General features: G+C 41.5%; 1 protein-coding gene across 3 annotated transcripts in view; it reads right to left on the bottom strand.

Moving 5' to 3' along the window:
• Positions 1-5198: 5198 nt before the first annotated feature.
• phactr3b (phosphatase and actin regulator 3b) overlaps positions 5199-17119 on the bottom strand; it is a 60749-nt gene continuing 48828 nt past the window's right edge. For all 3 annotated transcript variants that reach the window (XM_082534549.1, XM_082534551.1, XM_082534550.1), the window contains exons 9-13: positions 8466-8521; positions 7263-7324; positions 6975-7115; positions 6182-6258; positions 5199-5773 (exon numbers count right to left, since the gene is read on the bottom strand). In XM_082534549.1, coding sequence (XP_082390675.1) covers positions 5758-5773; positions 6182-6258; positions 6975-7115; positions 7263-7324; positions 8466-8521 — 352 coding nt within the window. In that variant the 3' untranslated portion in view covers positions 5199-5757. The remainder of the gene's footprint in view (positions 5774-6181; positions 6259-6974; positions 7116-7262; positions 7325-8465; positions 8522-17119) is intronic.

The following is a 17119-nucleotide window of genomic DNA, read 5'->3' as shown; positions in this document are numbered from 1 at the left end:
ATCAAACAATCAAAGGAGTTATAGCTTTAGTTACATTTTTATATGTTGCCACTGGATCATTGCTATATAAATACATACACGTAATACTCCAGGTGAAGCAAATTTAATCTAGCTTACACGTTTTTTGGGGAGGGGGACTTAAGATGTAACAATATCTCATATATGATGGGGTTGTTATGCGCCTCTGCAACTTCTACTATTCTTGCAATACAAATGATAAACTCTGGTGCCTCCACTTTATAATGCTGTGAAGAAATATAAAATTATGATTTCATTTATTAAGGGATGAAAGCCATCCAAGCCTACCTGGCTCTATGTGAAAAACTAATTGTTCCCACTTATTAAATCATGAATCAACTTTGATCGACCACATTTTTGAAAACCTCAGTTCAGTGTCCCCGAGTACTGCCAATCAAGAAATCACTTAAATAGAAGCTGTCTGACAAAGAGAAGTAGGCTGAAAGATCTCAGTCAATCATGCCACAATAGAAAGAAACAGCTGAGAAACAAAGTCATTGACATCCATCAGCCTGGAAGGGTTACAAAGCTATTTCTTAGGCTTGGAGAGACGTTGGGACAGTGGCGGGCCTTCCCAGGAGTTGCCGGACTACCAGTTACTCCAAGAGCACATCGACGACATGGGGTGGGAAGTTGTAAGAATTTCTCCATTATTATTCCTTTATCAATATTACTTATTGATTACATTCCTTACCAATTTTCTTACCAGTTGCCGTTGGGTTCTCATTGACAATCACCACCAGAAGCAACATTTCAAAGACGTTTCATTCATCCAAATTGACTGCATGCTGTGTAGTTCAATGTTTGTACATGTTGTGATCAGTGTCGGGGTTGTTACTCAAAAAAACTGAAGTTTTACACATATTATACAGAACACTTTTTGTAAAAGTAATGCAGTATTATTTCCAGGAGAAAATCATTTTTATACTATTCAATACGTTACTTTCATGTTTCTCCTTAAAACAATGTGAAAACATTGTCTCATAATTTCCATTTAACAATATAAACTTGAAGGCTCCAGTCTACATAAAAAAAACATAAAACCATAAATTTCACACCCGAGCCTCAACTCTCGCGGCCCGCTACCAAACTGGTCCGTGGCTCGGGGGTTGGGGACCGCTGCTCTATGTTACCACTTTTTCATCGCTTTCCCCTTTCTCATTTATAGTCCATTAGCCGAAACCAGAGCACATCTTCATCCTGTCTTCATCTATTTATGCCCTCACCCCAACCAGTCAGGGCAGATGGCCACCCCTTCCTAAGCCTGGTTCTGCTGGAGGTTCCTTCCTGTTAAAAGGGAGTTTTTCCTTCCCACTGTCACCAAAGGGCTTGCTCATAGGGTCATATAATTGTTGTTTTTTTTCTCTGTTTTCTTTGTTTACTGTAGGGGATTTACCTTACAGTATAAAGCGCCTTGAGGTGACAGTTGTGATTTAGCACTAAATAAATAAATTGAATTGAACTGAACTGAATTGAATAGCTGTTGTGCCAGTGTGGTGTTGCTGTTGTTGAGACACACTTGAATGCAGCCTTCCAGCGCTCTGGCTTTATTTTTGGGCCGTCATCTTGCGCTTGTTGTCGGTAGTTATATAAGAAGACACCATATTAGGAGCCTGCATGATGATCGGTGCTGACGTTCGCTTTGTAGACTGGCTTTGACTGAAATGTAAAAATTTATGGATTCGTTAGGATTCAAATAATTAATGTAACATCAAAAAGTCAGGAAGAAATGTATGTTTTCTGAGATAAAGGAGTTGTGTAACTTGTAATAGCAGTTTATTTTTAGTGTTCATCATGTGATTGATTTCCTCAGATTGCTTCTACAGACGCAACTGCGTGGTTGAAAATAGCAGCTTCCGGGTAAGCGAGCTCCAACACATGACAACATTTGACTGTTTCAGGAGCAGATAGTCGTCACGCTTACCCTTGGCTACAAGCTGCAAAGCATATGTTCACCATGTGTGTTTGCCGCTGGACTTCAGCCATCTGAGGGACACTCCGGAAGTCAGGATATCCCCACATGCCTACGAGAGCATCCCTTACTCCTCCCACGCACCTCCACAGGTTTGGACCGGACTGCACCACCATCAGTGTTTCATTACTACACACAGCGAGAGGTCCTTGAGTATAGTGCACCTGCCATCTGCTCCTCCCAGGAAAAAGCCGGTGACTCATAACGTGTATGTTTATGTCAGAGAGGTGAAAGACACGGATCACGGTGTGTATGAAAAATGTGCCCATAGCCACTGCTCGTGTTTTGAAGCCTCAGCGGAAACAATAAAGGAAAAAAAAGAAGGGAAAAACATTTTCTATGTCACAGTGACAGTGTTTTGGAAGTGTACCAGAAAAGCCCCAAGAGCCACAGCTTAAGTTAGCAAACTATATTTAGCTAGCTATATCTGCAAACTATAGGTGTGGGGTAAGTAACAGAAAATTGTGAAATAGAAATTCACTCACCTAAACTGCAGCAGAAACTTTGAGCTGGCGGACTGACCTCAGTAGTTCATAGGCTCCAGTTAGCAGACAGATTAGCACATCTGTCAGTCAAACTAGCCACGCCTCTAACGTTAACGTTAAAGTTAGAAATTCATTACATTTAAAAATGGAGGGTATATCCAAAATAAAGTAAATACAGGGCCAGCGCTCTAAATACCGGTACCAATACTTTTACACTGTAAAGGCAGTTTAAGGGGAGAGCAGTGTCACGACTCATGACTTATGAGATGAATCATCATCAATTTGCAATTTCTTCACACGTTTAAATAACGACTAAATCGCTGGGATTTTTACTTTCTGCAACAATTAGTTAACACAACAAGCACATCTTTCAGCTCATCATTTATTCTTAAACTGGGTTTTGTTTTTGAGACCTGGGTCGTAAACATGCCTGTCTCTAAAGGACTGGGTCAGCTTCTGTTGTTTAAATGTACTATAGGCTAGGGCTGTTCATATATATCGGATGATGATATAAAAACATCTATCGTTTCATTTTATGCTATCGTTTCGTGGTGTCGCAAAATAAACTGTTTACGGCAATATTTTTTCATTATTTTGATGGTCACTGTAGTGGCTATATTAATTTCTTTAAGTTCTCTCTTTCTCTTATATTTAATATAACCACACTACAGACAGACAAGTGCTTGTTTTTATGTGTTGTCGTTAGCAACAAGGACGGTAACAGCATCGCGTTTCCGCTTGTTTATTTTCCACTTAAACCTTTCAAATTAAAGCTCAAGATCCTGTTGAGACTTTTCAAAATAAACTGAATCACGTGAAAGATGCAGAGTGTTTACGGATGAGAAGTAAAAAAGAGCCGCCAGGTGCTAAAAAATAAACCTTAGACTCAAACGTTAGAACAGGCTTTTCCCCGCAGCACGCCGTGTAATAAATACTCACAATGAAAACGGCGGCCGTTACAACTTATGTCTAAAAATGTATCGTTTCATGCATCGGTTAAAACACTCGACTCCAGCTACATGACGCGCAGCTGGAAACACTTCACGCAAGTCGAGCTGCCCGAGATTCACAGAATTTACAGAAAATGTTACATTTTTGTGATTTATATCGTTATCGGACGATAGATGTCTTATATCGAGATATGAGATTTTGGTCATATCGCACAGCCCTACTATAGGATATAAATTAAATTGACATGGCAGTCAACACAAGAAGATTCAGACATTTTTCATAGTGCATGTTTGTTGTGCGTCTTCTCACCCTCTCCCCGAAAAATAATTTAACACAATTCAGTGGTCTACATATTGACCTTAGATGATAGTAAAAGTATTGATCCTTTCACACTAGTATTGATTGAATATAAATACAAGAGTTGGCTTCGATACTATCGATTTTTGGATTGATCCATCCACCGCTTAAGGAGGGAAACTAACCACAGAGACCAGACATTTTGTGTAGCAGGTTGTGAGGTAGTGATTTAATAGCTGAAGATGGGCCTATGAACATGGTCGTCTGAAGACTTAAGAACCTCTGCTTTATAAACCCCCTGTTACATAAAGTATGTTAGTGAGATAGTTCTAAACGGTGAAAAAACATTTGTTTGGGTAAACCTCTTTCTTCTGGCAGTTCTAGCTCCATTTTTCAACTGTAGTGAAATACCATACTGTAAATATTAGGGACTTCATCACAGCATCTGCCAGTTTGATTAAAGTCCCCCGATAGTCCCAACCACGGCAACCAGCTCCTAACAATAAATACTTTAACAACGCTTTTAACATCTAGTTTGGAAACGGAAATAGTTGTCATCAAGGGACAGTGTCCTCAAGTAAATCCTTAACTGACCAATCGGCACGCATTGCAGAATGATAGAGTAGAATGGGAAAAATTGGCTTTTGCAAGAAAAACAGCAGGAAATAGGTGGTATTTACATTTCGGACACATTAGCAATAATGTATTTGGGAAGAACTAAAACTCTAGACGCAGGTATAAATAATCGTTTTAGCCATTTAGCTTTTGTCTCTGTTCACTTCTATTCCCTGAGAGTCAGTGAGAGGGTCAGCAGGAAGTGCTTTATTTTTCAGCCTCTGATATTTCCACTTGACTGAAATGTTACATTAGGAGGGTTAGTTTATTTTTTATTATTATTTTTTAATATCAGGTAAGAGGCTTCTAATCTCTGAAAGCGGCTTTTCACTCACCTCACTTGCACCTGCTTCGCCTACCATTTTAATGCGTTTGTCATGTAATATTCAGGTTTGACACAACGGTTCGTTCTTATTCCCGTTCCTGTGTCGCCGCATTAAAGCTCATTAGATCAGCAGCTCGCTGCAAATTGGACAAATGCAGTCAGGTGAGCTTGTTTTCACGAGGGAGTTTAAACCCACATGACGTCCCCGGCACAGAGAGCCATTTGTGCGAGGATGACAAAGCGTGAGGATAAGAAACAGGTCACTGCCTGCATTCTGCCAACTAATTGCTGCTTCATCTGATGTGACGAGACAAACTTCACTCAAATGTTATAAATCTAAAACTGACATAAATCTAGGGGATTACAACCCATTCATCAGCCGTAGCCAGCTATCATCCGTCAGCCTAATTCTGACCTCTGTGAGGAAAAAAACAACTTTGAATCACATTTCTAAAATATCCCACATATCTCTTGTGCTTTTTGATATTAAAATATGATCTGAAACACACACAATGTACACACAAGACCAGGAGAGTTTGTTTTTACAAATTTGAAAGCCTGTATTGTGCAGACAATAAATAGTGCTTACAAAGGGATTTTCATCTTGTACACAGACAAGGTTTCTGTTTAAGAACATGTACACTGTCGATATGAAAATCATCAACTGAATCAGCTCCGACACAGCTCGGGGATGTGACTACTGATACTGGAGTGGGATTGGTCGACTCGGTCACATGCACGTGCCCCCCCTCCCGTGTCAAAAAAAGAGCGTCTTTTAAAAGAGTCCGTTTACAAAAACAAAAAGAAGTCAATGCTTTGTTTATTATGGCGAATGCGCAACCTCAGCTCTTCCTGCTCCGCTGACGAGGTGAAGTGAGGGTTAAGGAGATGGTCTTCTGAGCAGAAGTGGAGCTTGCTGCATGCCCCCCCCCCCTGTCCTTCTGCTGGCAGATCCATTTCTAGAGACATAGCCTCCAAAGGTTCAACGGACCCAAATATCAGGACACCCAGTGGCTGCAGGCCAATGGAAGACTTTGTGCAAGGTCTTCACTAAAGAAACCAGATTTAAGCAACTCTTCACAGAAGAAACCTTGCTAAGGCCGGTGGAACCTGCGAAGCAGAAAAGGGGGGAAAGAGTGAGCATGGTTTCATCAATCAACAGTCCTATTATTACCAAATGGACAGGGCACTTAAAAAAATGGGGTCTTGCGTAAGCACAACCCCAGCTAATTCTTTTTTTTTTAGCTACAGACAGTCCTGACAGAAGCAAAACGTAAGCTGAATATGTGCGGACATTCATTATAGCCGAGAGGTGGTGCAAATTTTTTCCCCCCCCATCTCAAGGGCCCCGGCTGCAGCTAAATTTAAGCTCTACTCTGCAGGGTGTGCACTCATTGATGTTGAATAATGCACTTTCCATTCTTTGCACAATGTCAAACCGAACCCCGTCCGCTAACAGTAAAGCTAGCATAAATATAAAGAAAGGAAGCACCGGTGACGCCGTGCTCACACACTGACCTTGTCAGATGCTTGCTCGAAGAATGAACTTCCATCTCGTTGCTTTTGAACTCGTTCAGCTCCTTCCGTATCGCCGCCTGCGAAAACAAAAGCAACATCAAGCGTGAGCCCAGGTGTGCCCTCCCTCGAAACCCAAACGCGGTCGCTCAGGTGGTGGAGCTCAAATTAGGGGGGAACATCTGTTGTTTGGGCTCAGATTATATAAGCTTACATGGGTTTTTAGGAAGTGAAAAAAAAAAGTGAAAGTGGCCCAAACTGAATGCAAATAAATGCGCATTAATGGGAAACCAGGAGCAACAATATAACCATCTTCCTCCTCTCACCCCTACCAGTCACAACAGTTGGGTGACCCTGCCCGAGTATGGTTCTCTTCCTGTTAAAAGGGAGTTTTTCCTTCCCGTTGTTGCCAAGAGCCAACTTATAGTTCTGACTGTTGGTGTGCTCTCTGTTATTGGAAGGTTGTTACTTTACAGTTTAAAGCACCTTGAGGCAACTGTTACTGTGATTTGGTGCCATATAAATAATTTGAATTGATCTGAATTATGTGATGGATTAACCAATTGCAAATTATACATTTATGAATATTTATTGGGTCAAGAAGAAACACTGTCCAATAGGATCTAATGATTGGCAATCATCCAACAATCAAATACCGGATGCTAAATCATCTTTTTTATAAATACCCTCCAAAAAAGGAGACAACACAACAATTAAACAACAACAAAAAAAAGAGACGTTTAAAGACTATGTGCTTTAAAAAAAAAAAAAACAACAGTGAAGAAGTTTCAGCTACCTTGTCAGCAGCTGACAGTCTGGTCCAGGGCTTGTCGGCTCTCCTGTCATAGTCCTGAGCTTTGGCCACTTCCACATAGTCGCTGAAACGAATTAGGATCTTTCTGTCCCGCAACTCATCTACCGTCGGCCGCTGGTTCAACTGGAAAACAAAACAAAACAACCAAATGGTTTCAGCTTATTCATGCAATCAATGGAATTGGTGATAGAAGCTAAATATTTTTTATAAAGCAACAGTGAGTGTGCTGTTGGGGTTCCTGCGGTGAACCCAAACATGGGAAATTCTTACCTTTCTGTTCAGCCGCTGTTTGATCTCCCTCCTCTCCTCCTGCTCAGTCTGGTCATTTCTCTCTGTTGACACATGAAAGGACAAACATCAGATGTGAAAAATGAGGCAAAATGATAGACGCTCAGGTAATCTGTCTGTGATTAACAGAGCCAGTGTGTCTGATCCTCCTTGCAATCAATATCCCCTAGTGAGCCAGCGTGCAGCAGCGCTCAGGAGAAGGAATGCAAGTCAGTCAGAGAGCGAGACTGGAGCAGATTAGGTCTCTAATAGGATTGATCTTTATTATACAGCCCAGAGATCCCTCAATGTCACTTCATTTATTTTTAATCTCGTTTCATTTGAAATTTTGGTCAACTAGTCTGGCAGCTTAAAGCAGGGCTGGCACCTGAGCGCATTTCTTTCTTTTTCATTCAACAGGAAAACACGATTCCAAATATTAAAATTTTTTGAATGTTCTGTGCTAGACAGTGCGTGTCATGCCAAAGGGCTAGCTGTTTGGCTTAAACACATGCCCCTGTGTGGAGAGAGAAAGGGGCAGCTGTTGAGGGCTCACAGGTGGCTCAGAGACACACAGATGTACAAAATCTAGGTCTCCTCACACACTCTTTCATAAGCGTTCTGTTCTTTCAGGGCAGCGGGACTAATTCCACTGCTTGGAGCGCTACAATCAAACAATTTCTTGCTGCAAAAATGCAGTTAGAACCACAGTGAAGTATGTTCTTATTACTGGGACTGCACGGGAACAATTTCCACATAATACGTGGACACTGTGTAATCAGAGGGAGACCGTTATCTGCTGAAAAAAGAGAATTTGGCCATGATAACTACAGCCTCCTACAAACAAAAAGCAGAGCTGCCATTCTCAATTCAATTCAATTCAAAACTTTATTGATCCTGAAGGTTGACCCCGAAGGAAATTGGGTAATGACTGATTATGAAGCTTTCCGTCATTATCCACTTATTTAAAAATATTATCTATTTGTCCATGTGGCATGAGAGTCCAAAGTAACTTATTAAAGTAGTATTAAAGATATATGAAACGACCAAAGTCTGAAATAAATAAGAAGTGGACCATTAAGTCAATGTAAACTCCGGGAGCACCTGACTGTAATATTACAATTAGGATCAGAAACTTCGTTTTTTAAGACGCAGGCCTGCCATGAAGTGGGAGTGGAAAGCTCCGTGGATGCTCGCTTTACTTACGCTTCAAAATGTTCCGGCTCTCCAGCTCCTCCACTGCCGGCCTCTGGCTCAGTCTCCTGCGGAAAAACACCAGAATTACGTTCTGGACCATGTTTTCCTCCCACAGCACCCGTCAATAGTCTTTTCAGTCCTTTCACTGCTACTAGCACTTGGCGCGCTTGTGCCGGTGCGCAGAGCGCCGAGAGCTGCGCATCCAAAACGCGTTCCACCTCGAGTCCGACGCGCTGCTCGTTTTGGTCTTTGAAGTATTACAACTCCACATCGGGAACTCAAAGTCAGGCCCCGCGTTTCGCAGCTCCGTGGAAAGGAAATAATGTGAGATTGTCCCTGACTCTGCTCCGTTTGGAGGCTGCTCGAGCAGACGCTGAGTTTAGAGAGCGAGGAGCGCTGGTTGGCTGCTCGGTGGAGTCCCCGCGGACGTTCGGGGGATGAGGAGAGAGCTCTGCGATGCGCGCTGAGTGGACTGAGAGTGGTGCAGCACCGCCTGCCTCCTTTTTAGCTCACTACTAATGTGAAGGGGTGGGACTGAGGAGGAGATTCCCTGTGTACCCACTCACACGCAACACACGCACACACACAGACGGCTGCGATGAAGCGAGCTGTTCTGTATTGAAACACGTTTACAGGATCAGGGGCATTTCCAGGAATTTAACATGGGGTGGTAGAGGAGCATCAACGAAAGAGGGGGATTAGAAGAAATATATAACAAAAGGGGAAAAAGAAAATTACTGCCTAAAATTTAGTGGACAATTTAGCAACTAACAATGCGGTTTTTTCTTTTATGGACAGACCAAATACGCGTTAGTAACGACATTTTAACGACAAAAAAAGCTATAAAATGCAGATCTGTTAGTTTATTCTCATTAACTGTTTTATTTTTTGTAAGGTAAAGATGCTACAGCCATACAGAGAAAATCCCTCTGAGCAATCACTTGGGAAGGAAAAACTCCCTTTTAGCAGGAAGAAACTTCCGGAACCAAATTCAGAGAGCGGTTGGGAGCGCAGGACAGGCCAGAAACATTTATTTAGCGCAAGAATTTCAGAAAACCGTGAAAGCTTAACCCCATTTGAAATCCTAAAATTATGCGTTCTGCCCACTTCTTAAGACTTTTTCATTTTCAGCAAAGAAATGTAAGACAAAGGAAACATCCCCACTGTTGACAACCTCCAAGCAATACATTTTTTGGCATTTTCTTTCCAATAAATTAAATAAGTAACTGTTCTGCAATTGACTGGCCTAATCAGTCCAGCACTAACAATGCAGTCATGTGGGCAGATGCTCAGCCCTACATACAAGCTGTACTCATGTGTTAATTCCTTGCAGCTTTTGAGCGGTTTGACAGACTCAGATTTCTACACCATTCAACATCATCTGATGTTTATGATTCCCTTCTATCATACATTTCCGCCCTGCCACCTATACATATACAGATTCATAGAAAATGTTCATTTTTTATGATTCTGTTTACATTTAGTTCTTTCAAAATAGGCTCAAGGTATTAAAAAGAAATCCTTGTTGGCTTCTACTGCTCTTTGCATATGTAGGACAGCATTAACAGACTGTCCAGCTGCTCAGAGGGGAAAGATTCCAGATGTAACAGCAGTTACAGCCACTAATGTGATGCAAAGTGATCCTGAACACTGCGCGGAGAAAAAGCACCTTCCCTCATTTAGCAAAAGGTTAAACTCTGCTGTCCCAACTTGTGTACAAAATAGTCCATCGCTGACCAAAGATTGTCTGAGGGAAGATAAGTCACCGTGTGGCACAGTCATAGCAAGCATTTACATACTGTACTCCTATCACCTCCAACAGACACATCGAAATCTAGCTGATGCAGTCAGTTTTCACGTCTCCTTAATCCAGTTCAACTGTCATTCATATCATATAACGATTAAAAGCAGCCAACTTAAGTCAAAGTTCAGTAAATACCAGGGATCTCTGGCATAAACATGAATCAGTGATTACTTTCAAATTCTGTTTTGAGTGCGTTGGGTAGCTGTTACTGTATCATGGTAAATGCATCATGTATGTATCAGAGTAGGACTGTGCAAAAATCCTTGTACTTGACCATTTTCAGAGGTTTTGTTTGTTTACCAACTTAACACTAACCTATGAGTCATTCAACCATAAAAAAAAAGGCATCAGACTCAAGGAATGACTCGATGTTTGTCTACACATAACAGACAACTTAGCAAAGAATCAGTTTTAAACAGTATCTTTAGACACTTTGTAACCATCAGTCTGTCTCAAAAACATCATTCATTCTGTATTTCTGTACCTGAATCTATGGAAAATGCCGCAGATAACACAGTCTGACAGGCATAAACTAGTATTTTTTAACCCAATGAGATATTAGCTGAAAATGTGGTATATCTTAGCATGGTGTGCATTGAGTCTTTAAAAAATGTGAGGAAACTGGAAAAGTGGAGGCCAAAAAATGCACCGAGCAAATAACAGAAAAATTTCACAAGCTGCAGCATTTGTAGCGCAGGCCTAAAATAAGCCCGTCCTGTGATGGCGTCAGCTGTAACTGGGATCTCAGACGACTAGCAATACAGGACCACAGACGCGGCGGCACTGGAGGCCTGCAAGGAGTCAGCGTGCTAAATGGAGCGGAGCTGTACTTGGATGTGTGGCGTGCGGCACAAAACCGTTCAGGTCAGCAGCACTTCCCTTGGTTCGCGGAGCAAGTCATATGAGCTGCAGCAGGCGAAAGGGTATCAGATGTATTTTGCGTTAGAAAATTTAGGTGCAGTGGATTAAAATCAAATACTTAATGCAAGCTGCATAAAAGCACGAGTGAGTCAGCCTGTTTTTGTATTTTGCCAAAAAATCCTAATGGGCTATTAGTCACAGACTCCTGCAGCGATGTGCGCTTCACAAGTGCTCGCCCACTCTGTTTGGGCAGAGGTAAAAGTTCCTTGTTTGTTGAAGAACTCACAAGCATGTCAAAGCGATGAGCCGCCTGTAAGAGCAGGGGCTGATGGGAATGTCAGCCCATAAAAAGTGGAGGAGAATGGGATGAGTCAGGCGCCACGGGCCAGGCGGCGGCCTGCTACTGCCCACTGAGGTGTGTCCTAATCCCTCGCTCCTTCCCCTCAGTGAGAGAGCCCGAGGACAGCGGTGCCACGCTCGGATGTGGAGTCTGAGTGAGCCCAGGATGGCCCTGGGGACCGAGGAGGTGGGGGCTTGTTGCTAAAGGAACCTTCTTTGTACCAGAAGCTCAATATTTATGTAACGTGGTTGTGGAGGACTCTGTTGTGTTTAAATGTTGACCTGGATAACTCTCTCTCTGTTGCTAGGTCCATCAAATATGAACGACTTTGAGGTCGGTCCTAGTTTGGTCAACAGTATATTCCATTACTGAGATCACTTCAAACTGAAACTCTATAACCTCTTAATTCACGTTAGAGCAAAGCTCCAGTAAATAATTCAAACATCCACCAACTAGCTTGTAAAGTTATTTTTCTCCTCAAAGCCTTGCTGTGCTATTGATGATCTATGAATGGGAGGCATTCAAACACTCCAAGACCAAGAATCAATTCTTTATCTAGACAGTTGTTGATCTCCAAGGCTTTGCCCTTTTCTTCAGGTCCACAGATCAAGTGAAGGATGATTTCTCGCTTTTGAACAACCTGCTGGGAGCACAGTGTGCAAGAAACCATTTTATAATAGCTCAGTCTCTCTACAGGTTACTGTACATTGGCTATACACTTTTCACAATGAAGGCAGAACAGCATGAAATCAACCAAACCCTTCCAAACTAAATTCATTCTCAATCATTTCACTATCCCAGATCAGGTCCCGGGTGTGTAAACATGAAAACAAAGAGCCTTGTGATTCACACGGGACAAACTGATCCTTGTAGCAAAGCTTCCGTGTTGATACCAAAACTGATGGTGACAGGTACGCAACAACTTCTGTAGGTGTTCTTGATGATATTTTAGAGCTTGTCATTTCCTGTAAAATGACTAATCATCCTGCAGGATGTGTTGCATCCTGATTTGACACGAAACACATATGAACATGTGTCAGCAGATAGCCTTTACTTGTTTAAATTGTTGTACTCTGTTTGCAATAAACAACTCGTGGTAAATGCAGGAAGCTGCCATGACAATAGAAACATGAGCTTTTTTTGGTGGCATTCTGTGACCTGGTGTTGGCACAACAGATAAACTGACCATATATAGTAAAGTGTAATGTAGATGTTATGTAAAAGGGCAAAGAAATTAGGGTTAAACTAAGTGACTGAAGTGATTACCAGTTGAAGGAAAGAATACACTAGCTGACATGACCTTCTTAAGCCTGGAAAGTCCACATGTGATCAAAAGTTAATGCAGTTAATGTCGGCAAGTGAACATGCTCACAAAGCATGTTTAATGTTTACTTTGGTTTAAGACCAGATATCTGCAAAATCACATTCAAATCTGTGTTTTTCACTAATTAGCAAAGTTTAGCATGCTAAAATTAACAAAGTCCAGCCAATCAAAGACAAAGGTAAATATTGACATGAATGTGGTGCTAGATGAAAAGTTAAATAAGGCAAACACATTTAACCAACTTAAAAAGAAACCTTTAAACATCACAGTTTAGACAATATAAATGTCTTTGCCAAGTTTTCACTGTCCATGAGACAAAATAATACTGACACAGCCATAGCAAGCCATGAAATAAGTGTAAAGGAACATCGAGACGAGTGGTGATAGAAAAACTAGCGCACCAACATCTTAACTACAAGCATGGTTAAAATTCTTTATCTGGTTTTCTTTAGCAATGGATATCCATTAGTCAACATAGCAGATGTAAAAATCTATTTCTGATTCTGTTTGCATATTGACCAGTCTAACGGTCAACTTGAGGACCACAATCAGTCCTAGATACTGCATGTACAAAGGCCAGACTGTAACAAAACAACTACACTCTATTCTCTATGGCTGCAGTTGTAGCAGTGGGTGACAGGCAAATAAAAATAGCTGTATGTTACATCTTTGATCGTCAGCGATCTAACCCTAATTTGGCGTGAGGCTGAAAAGAAAATCAACCAGTGATCAGAGTGGGTGCAAAGGCTTTCAGACTTTTGGCATTTCAATGAGAGGGTTCTCACAGCTAGAACTCTAGAGGGGGGAAAAGCCATTGTATAACGTTAATTACTGCTTGTGGGACAGGGACGGTCTACAGTGGTGACAACATGTAATTTGAGGATTTCGCTTTATGCCATATATGTGCAGGCTGTGTCATCCGGTGCTTACGTCTACCCAACTGTTTTACAGTATCTGCCAACTCCAGCCCTGTAACTGGAGTGATGCCCGGCTGTGATGCTGCTCACTATAAAGACACAAATAGAAACCGGAGGGGCACATTCTGAGAAAAGAGTCCCTCGTGTGAAACCACAAAAACGAGAACTACACACTGGCTTCATTTTTTAACACCTCAGCTGACTACAAAACTAAAGCGATGGCTCGAGGAGGGTGGGTCAGCTGGCTTTTTACTCTGTAAAGTTGACCAGGGTTCTTTATTTTCAAACCATACACTGTGGTGTAATGTGGTAATGGGGTCTGATTTCTGGAGTTTGAGGAGAGGTCAAGTAGTCTGATTATGGGAGCGATGGTAGGAAGTGTTAATTATCACTGGCCAATTCACTAATCAACCTCCTCCAAATTTTTCATATTTTCCACAGCACTGATAAAAGTTGACGAGAGGGTTCCCGATGCTATAAACGGACCAAACTTCAGTCAGGAGAACAACTGAGATAATCCATCCACAATAAGAGGTTAGTCACTAATTTACTGCTGACAGACTGACAGTGATCACTGCCTTTAAAAAAAACAAAACAAAAAAAATGTAATTAATTAATTTTTTTAGGGGGCTTGTTCAGATGAAATAGCATTAAAACATGTTAAAAAGACAACAACCTTAATAAACGCAGAGTAGTTTGGACCCAGAAGCAGAGTTCATACATCATCACTTAAACACCGGGTTGGCATCTCTGTCGCTGCTCTCAAACGGTTTTTACTCTACTGACATTCAGAAGCCATATTAATAAATATGTCGTCTTCTGCTCCTCTTGTATATGGGGTCCCTCATGTGTCGTTCTTTGGACCACTGCTTTTTTCATTTTATGTATTACTGCTGTCTTGTGTATTTATTCATATTATTTGTATAACTGGAGGGCCCTTACAATATAAAGCGCCTTGAGGCAACCACTGTTGTGATTTGGCGCTATATAAATAAAATTGAATTGAACTAAGAGCTTCGAAAGCATCTCCCACCATTGCTATGCTGAGGATACACAGCTCTATTTGTCTGTTGGGCCTAACAACACTTAGCAGCCTCTCCTACCTTAGAGAATGCTTTATTGCTATTACTAAATGAATGCCGTAAAATGGCCTCATTCTCAATCCTGTCAAAAATGAAGATCTTGTGTTTACTCCTGCTGTCGCGTCTACAGAGGTCAGTTATTACATCAAACTCCTTGCAATCAAGATAAATTCATCTGCTGTGAACCCAGGCTGCTGCTGAGATCTTATTCTACACCTTATTCATCTCCAGCCATCAGATCTGAGTCTGTGGATTGTTCTACGCCGTGAGGCTGTTGCATCTATATTTTAGAACAGCCTTCCTCAGTGCTTTCTTTAAACAGGTTCATGTTTCCTTCACGTTTCCCACATTATTTGCTGGCTAGAGTTCACATCTAATGTATGTATGGAAGTATGCACGTAGAAACAAATGTAAGGTACACTCCATGTATGTTTTCATCTAAACTGTGAAGCACTTGATAACTGTGTGCTTTAAAAACTGCTACACAAATAAAGTTATTATTATTGTCATCAGGAAACCCTGAGTTTCTGTGTGCTTCACCACGCAGGCCAACCTCTGGTAGATCACACGGGTTCTTGTTTAGTTTGTCATTTCTCCGTGCAGTGTAGAAATACGGCTGTTTGTCGTCTAAATTCCTTGAGCACTCTGTGCTGACTGGACGCATGGGTACCATAACACCTGCTACAATATTCTCTGCACGCACAACTGATGAAACAGGCAGGGTTATTCCTGCATAGAGGAATTTCTGGAACTCCACCATAACAGGTTGTAGCCAATATCCAAAAGTTACAGACTTCGGCCAAACAAAGAGACGTAGAGTCATTGAATCAATCGAGTGACTCAAGAATGCAACGTCCATTTTGGCCCAACGTCCACATGTTGCTGCAGAGTCTGAATTCTATGCAAATTCACTTTTTTAAGAAGCTGTTTTGTAAATTGAAAGTTTTTGGTATAACATTTGCACTCCCTTCATTTTGCTTCTACACCTTTATCTGCTCTACTATTATAACGATAACATGTGGCTAGCTAATGTTAGACACAGCTCTTTGGTGCCCTCCTGTATTTAGGCTTCGACTGAATCCTTACTTCTACTATCATACATGCAGTCCTGTGTTATGATAATATTAACAAGGAATTCATGTCATGACATAAAAACAGCTTGCTGTTTAAATATGAAACAGCTTGTTACAAAAACAACTATAGCATCATGTGATTTCTATACACCAACAAGGACAGGTCTAGAGGACAAAGGACACTTGATGACATTGTCTGCACAGTTCAGCAGAAAATTTGCTCCAGTGAATAAAACATCTTATCTTTTGCAGGTCAAACAGTCCCAAACGAGATAAGAGCAGATAAAAGAAGAGTGACTGGTCACACTTATTAGCAGTTATTACGTTGATTAGATACTCGTGTTATTTTTCTTTCCTGAGGTTTGGACATTTGGAACTGCTGGAAATGTTTTTTTTGCATCACGTACACTGCACAACAAAGCAGCAGGCCTTGCTTTTGTCGACTGCACTCTCCGCTGCTGTGAAAGTCCTCAAGACTCACACACTTCTGCTTCTGGGAAAGTAATCTTTTTACCAAGCAAACTTTTTTTTTTCTTGCCTGCAGGACAGAAAAAAAAAAAGAATAGGAGTGAGGGGGGAAACCCAAGGAAAGCAATCATTAATATTTCATGTCGGCTGAAACAGATTATAAAACTGAAAGTTTTCTCAGCTGCAAGGAAGAGCAGCCTGCTGCCATCTGACAGCCTCGGTTGCCTGGAAACTGCTATTGTGTCAAATGCAGCACATGGTGATATCATTTGAAAGGAAATCCTTTTATGTCAGTGGAATGATTAAATTAAGCCCAGCTTTCTCAGCTCTGGCACTCGAACGCTTGTCTTTCTTTACTTTGTGGACTCTAGCTCTGTCCGAGTGTAATGATTGCCCACTAAAGTGATCACAGATAGATAATAAATACACTGTGGAAATGAGGTGTACTTGAAACTCCCAGCACTGGGATTCCTGAATGATAACACTGTTGTCTTGCAGTCAGCTGCTGTGTGGCCAGTAGAGCTATTTATAGCAGTTCTGCACAGCAGCTGTGCTTAGTTACTCCATCCTACTTCACACAGTGAGATGTGGTGTCAGCAGAAATTGGTCTCTGTGCCACAAATATCCAATTATTGGTTTCTCTGTGGCTCTGCAGAAGGAGGCAGATACTGAGTGGGCTCCTGTCATCATCACCATTACTGCTACTGCTGTGTCTTCCTTCCTTCTGCCTTCCTCTTCCTTTAGCATAACTCTTAATTTGAAATACCCCAAAGAGAGCAGGCGTGCTGAGTGGA

The sequence above is a fragment of the Aulonocara stuartgranti genome (assembly GCF_965226115.1).
Source record: "Aulonocara stuartgranti genome assembly, chromosome: 5".
Classification (NCBI taxonomy): Eukaryota; Metazoa; Chordata; class Actinopteri; order Cichliformes; family Cichlidae; genus Aulonocara; species Aulonocara stuartgranti.
This window is presented reverse-complemented; position numbering and strand designations above follow the sequence as displayed.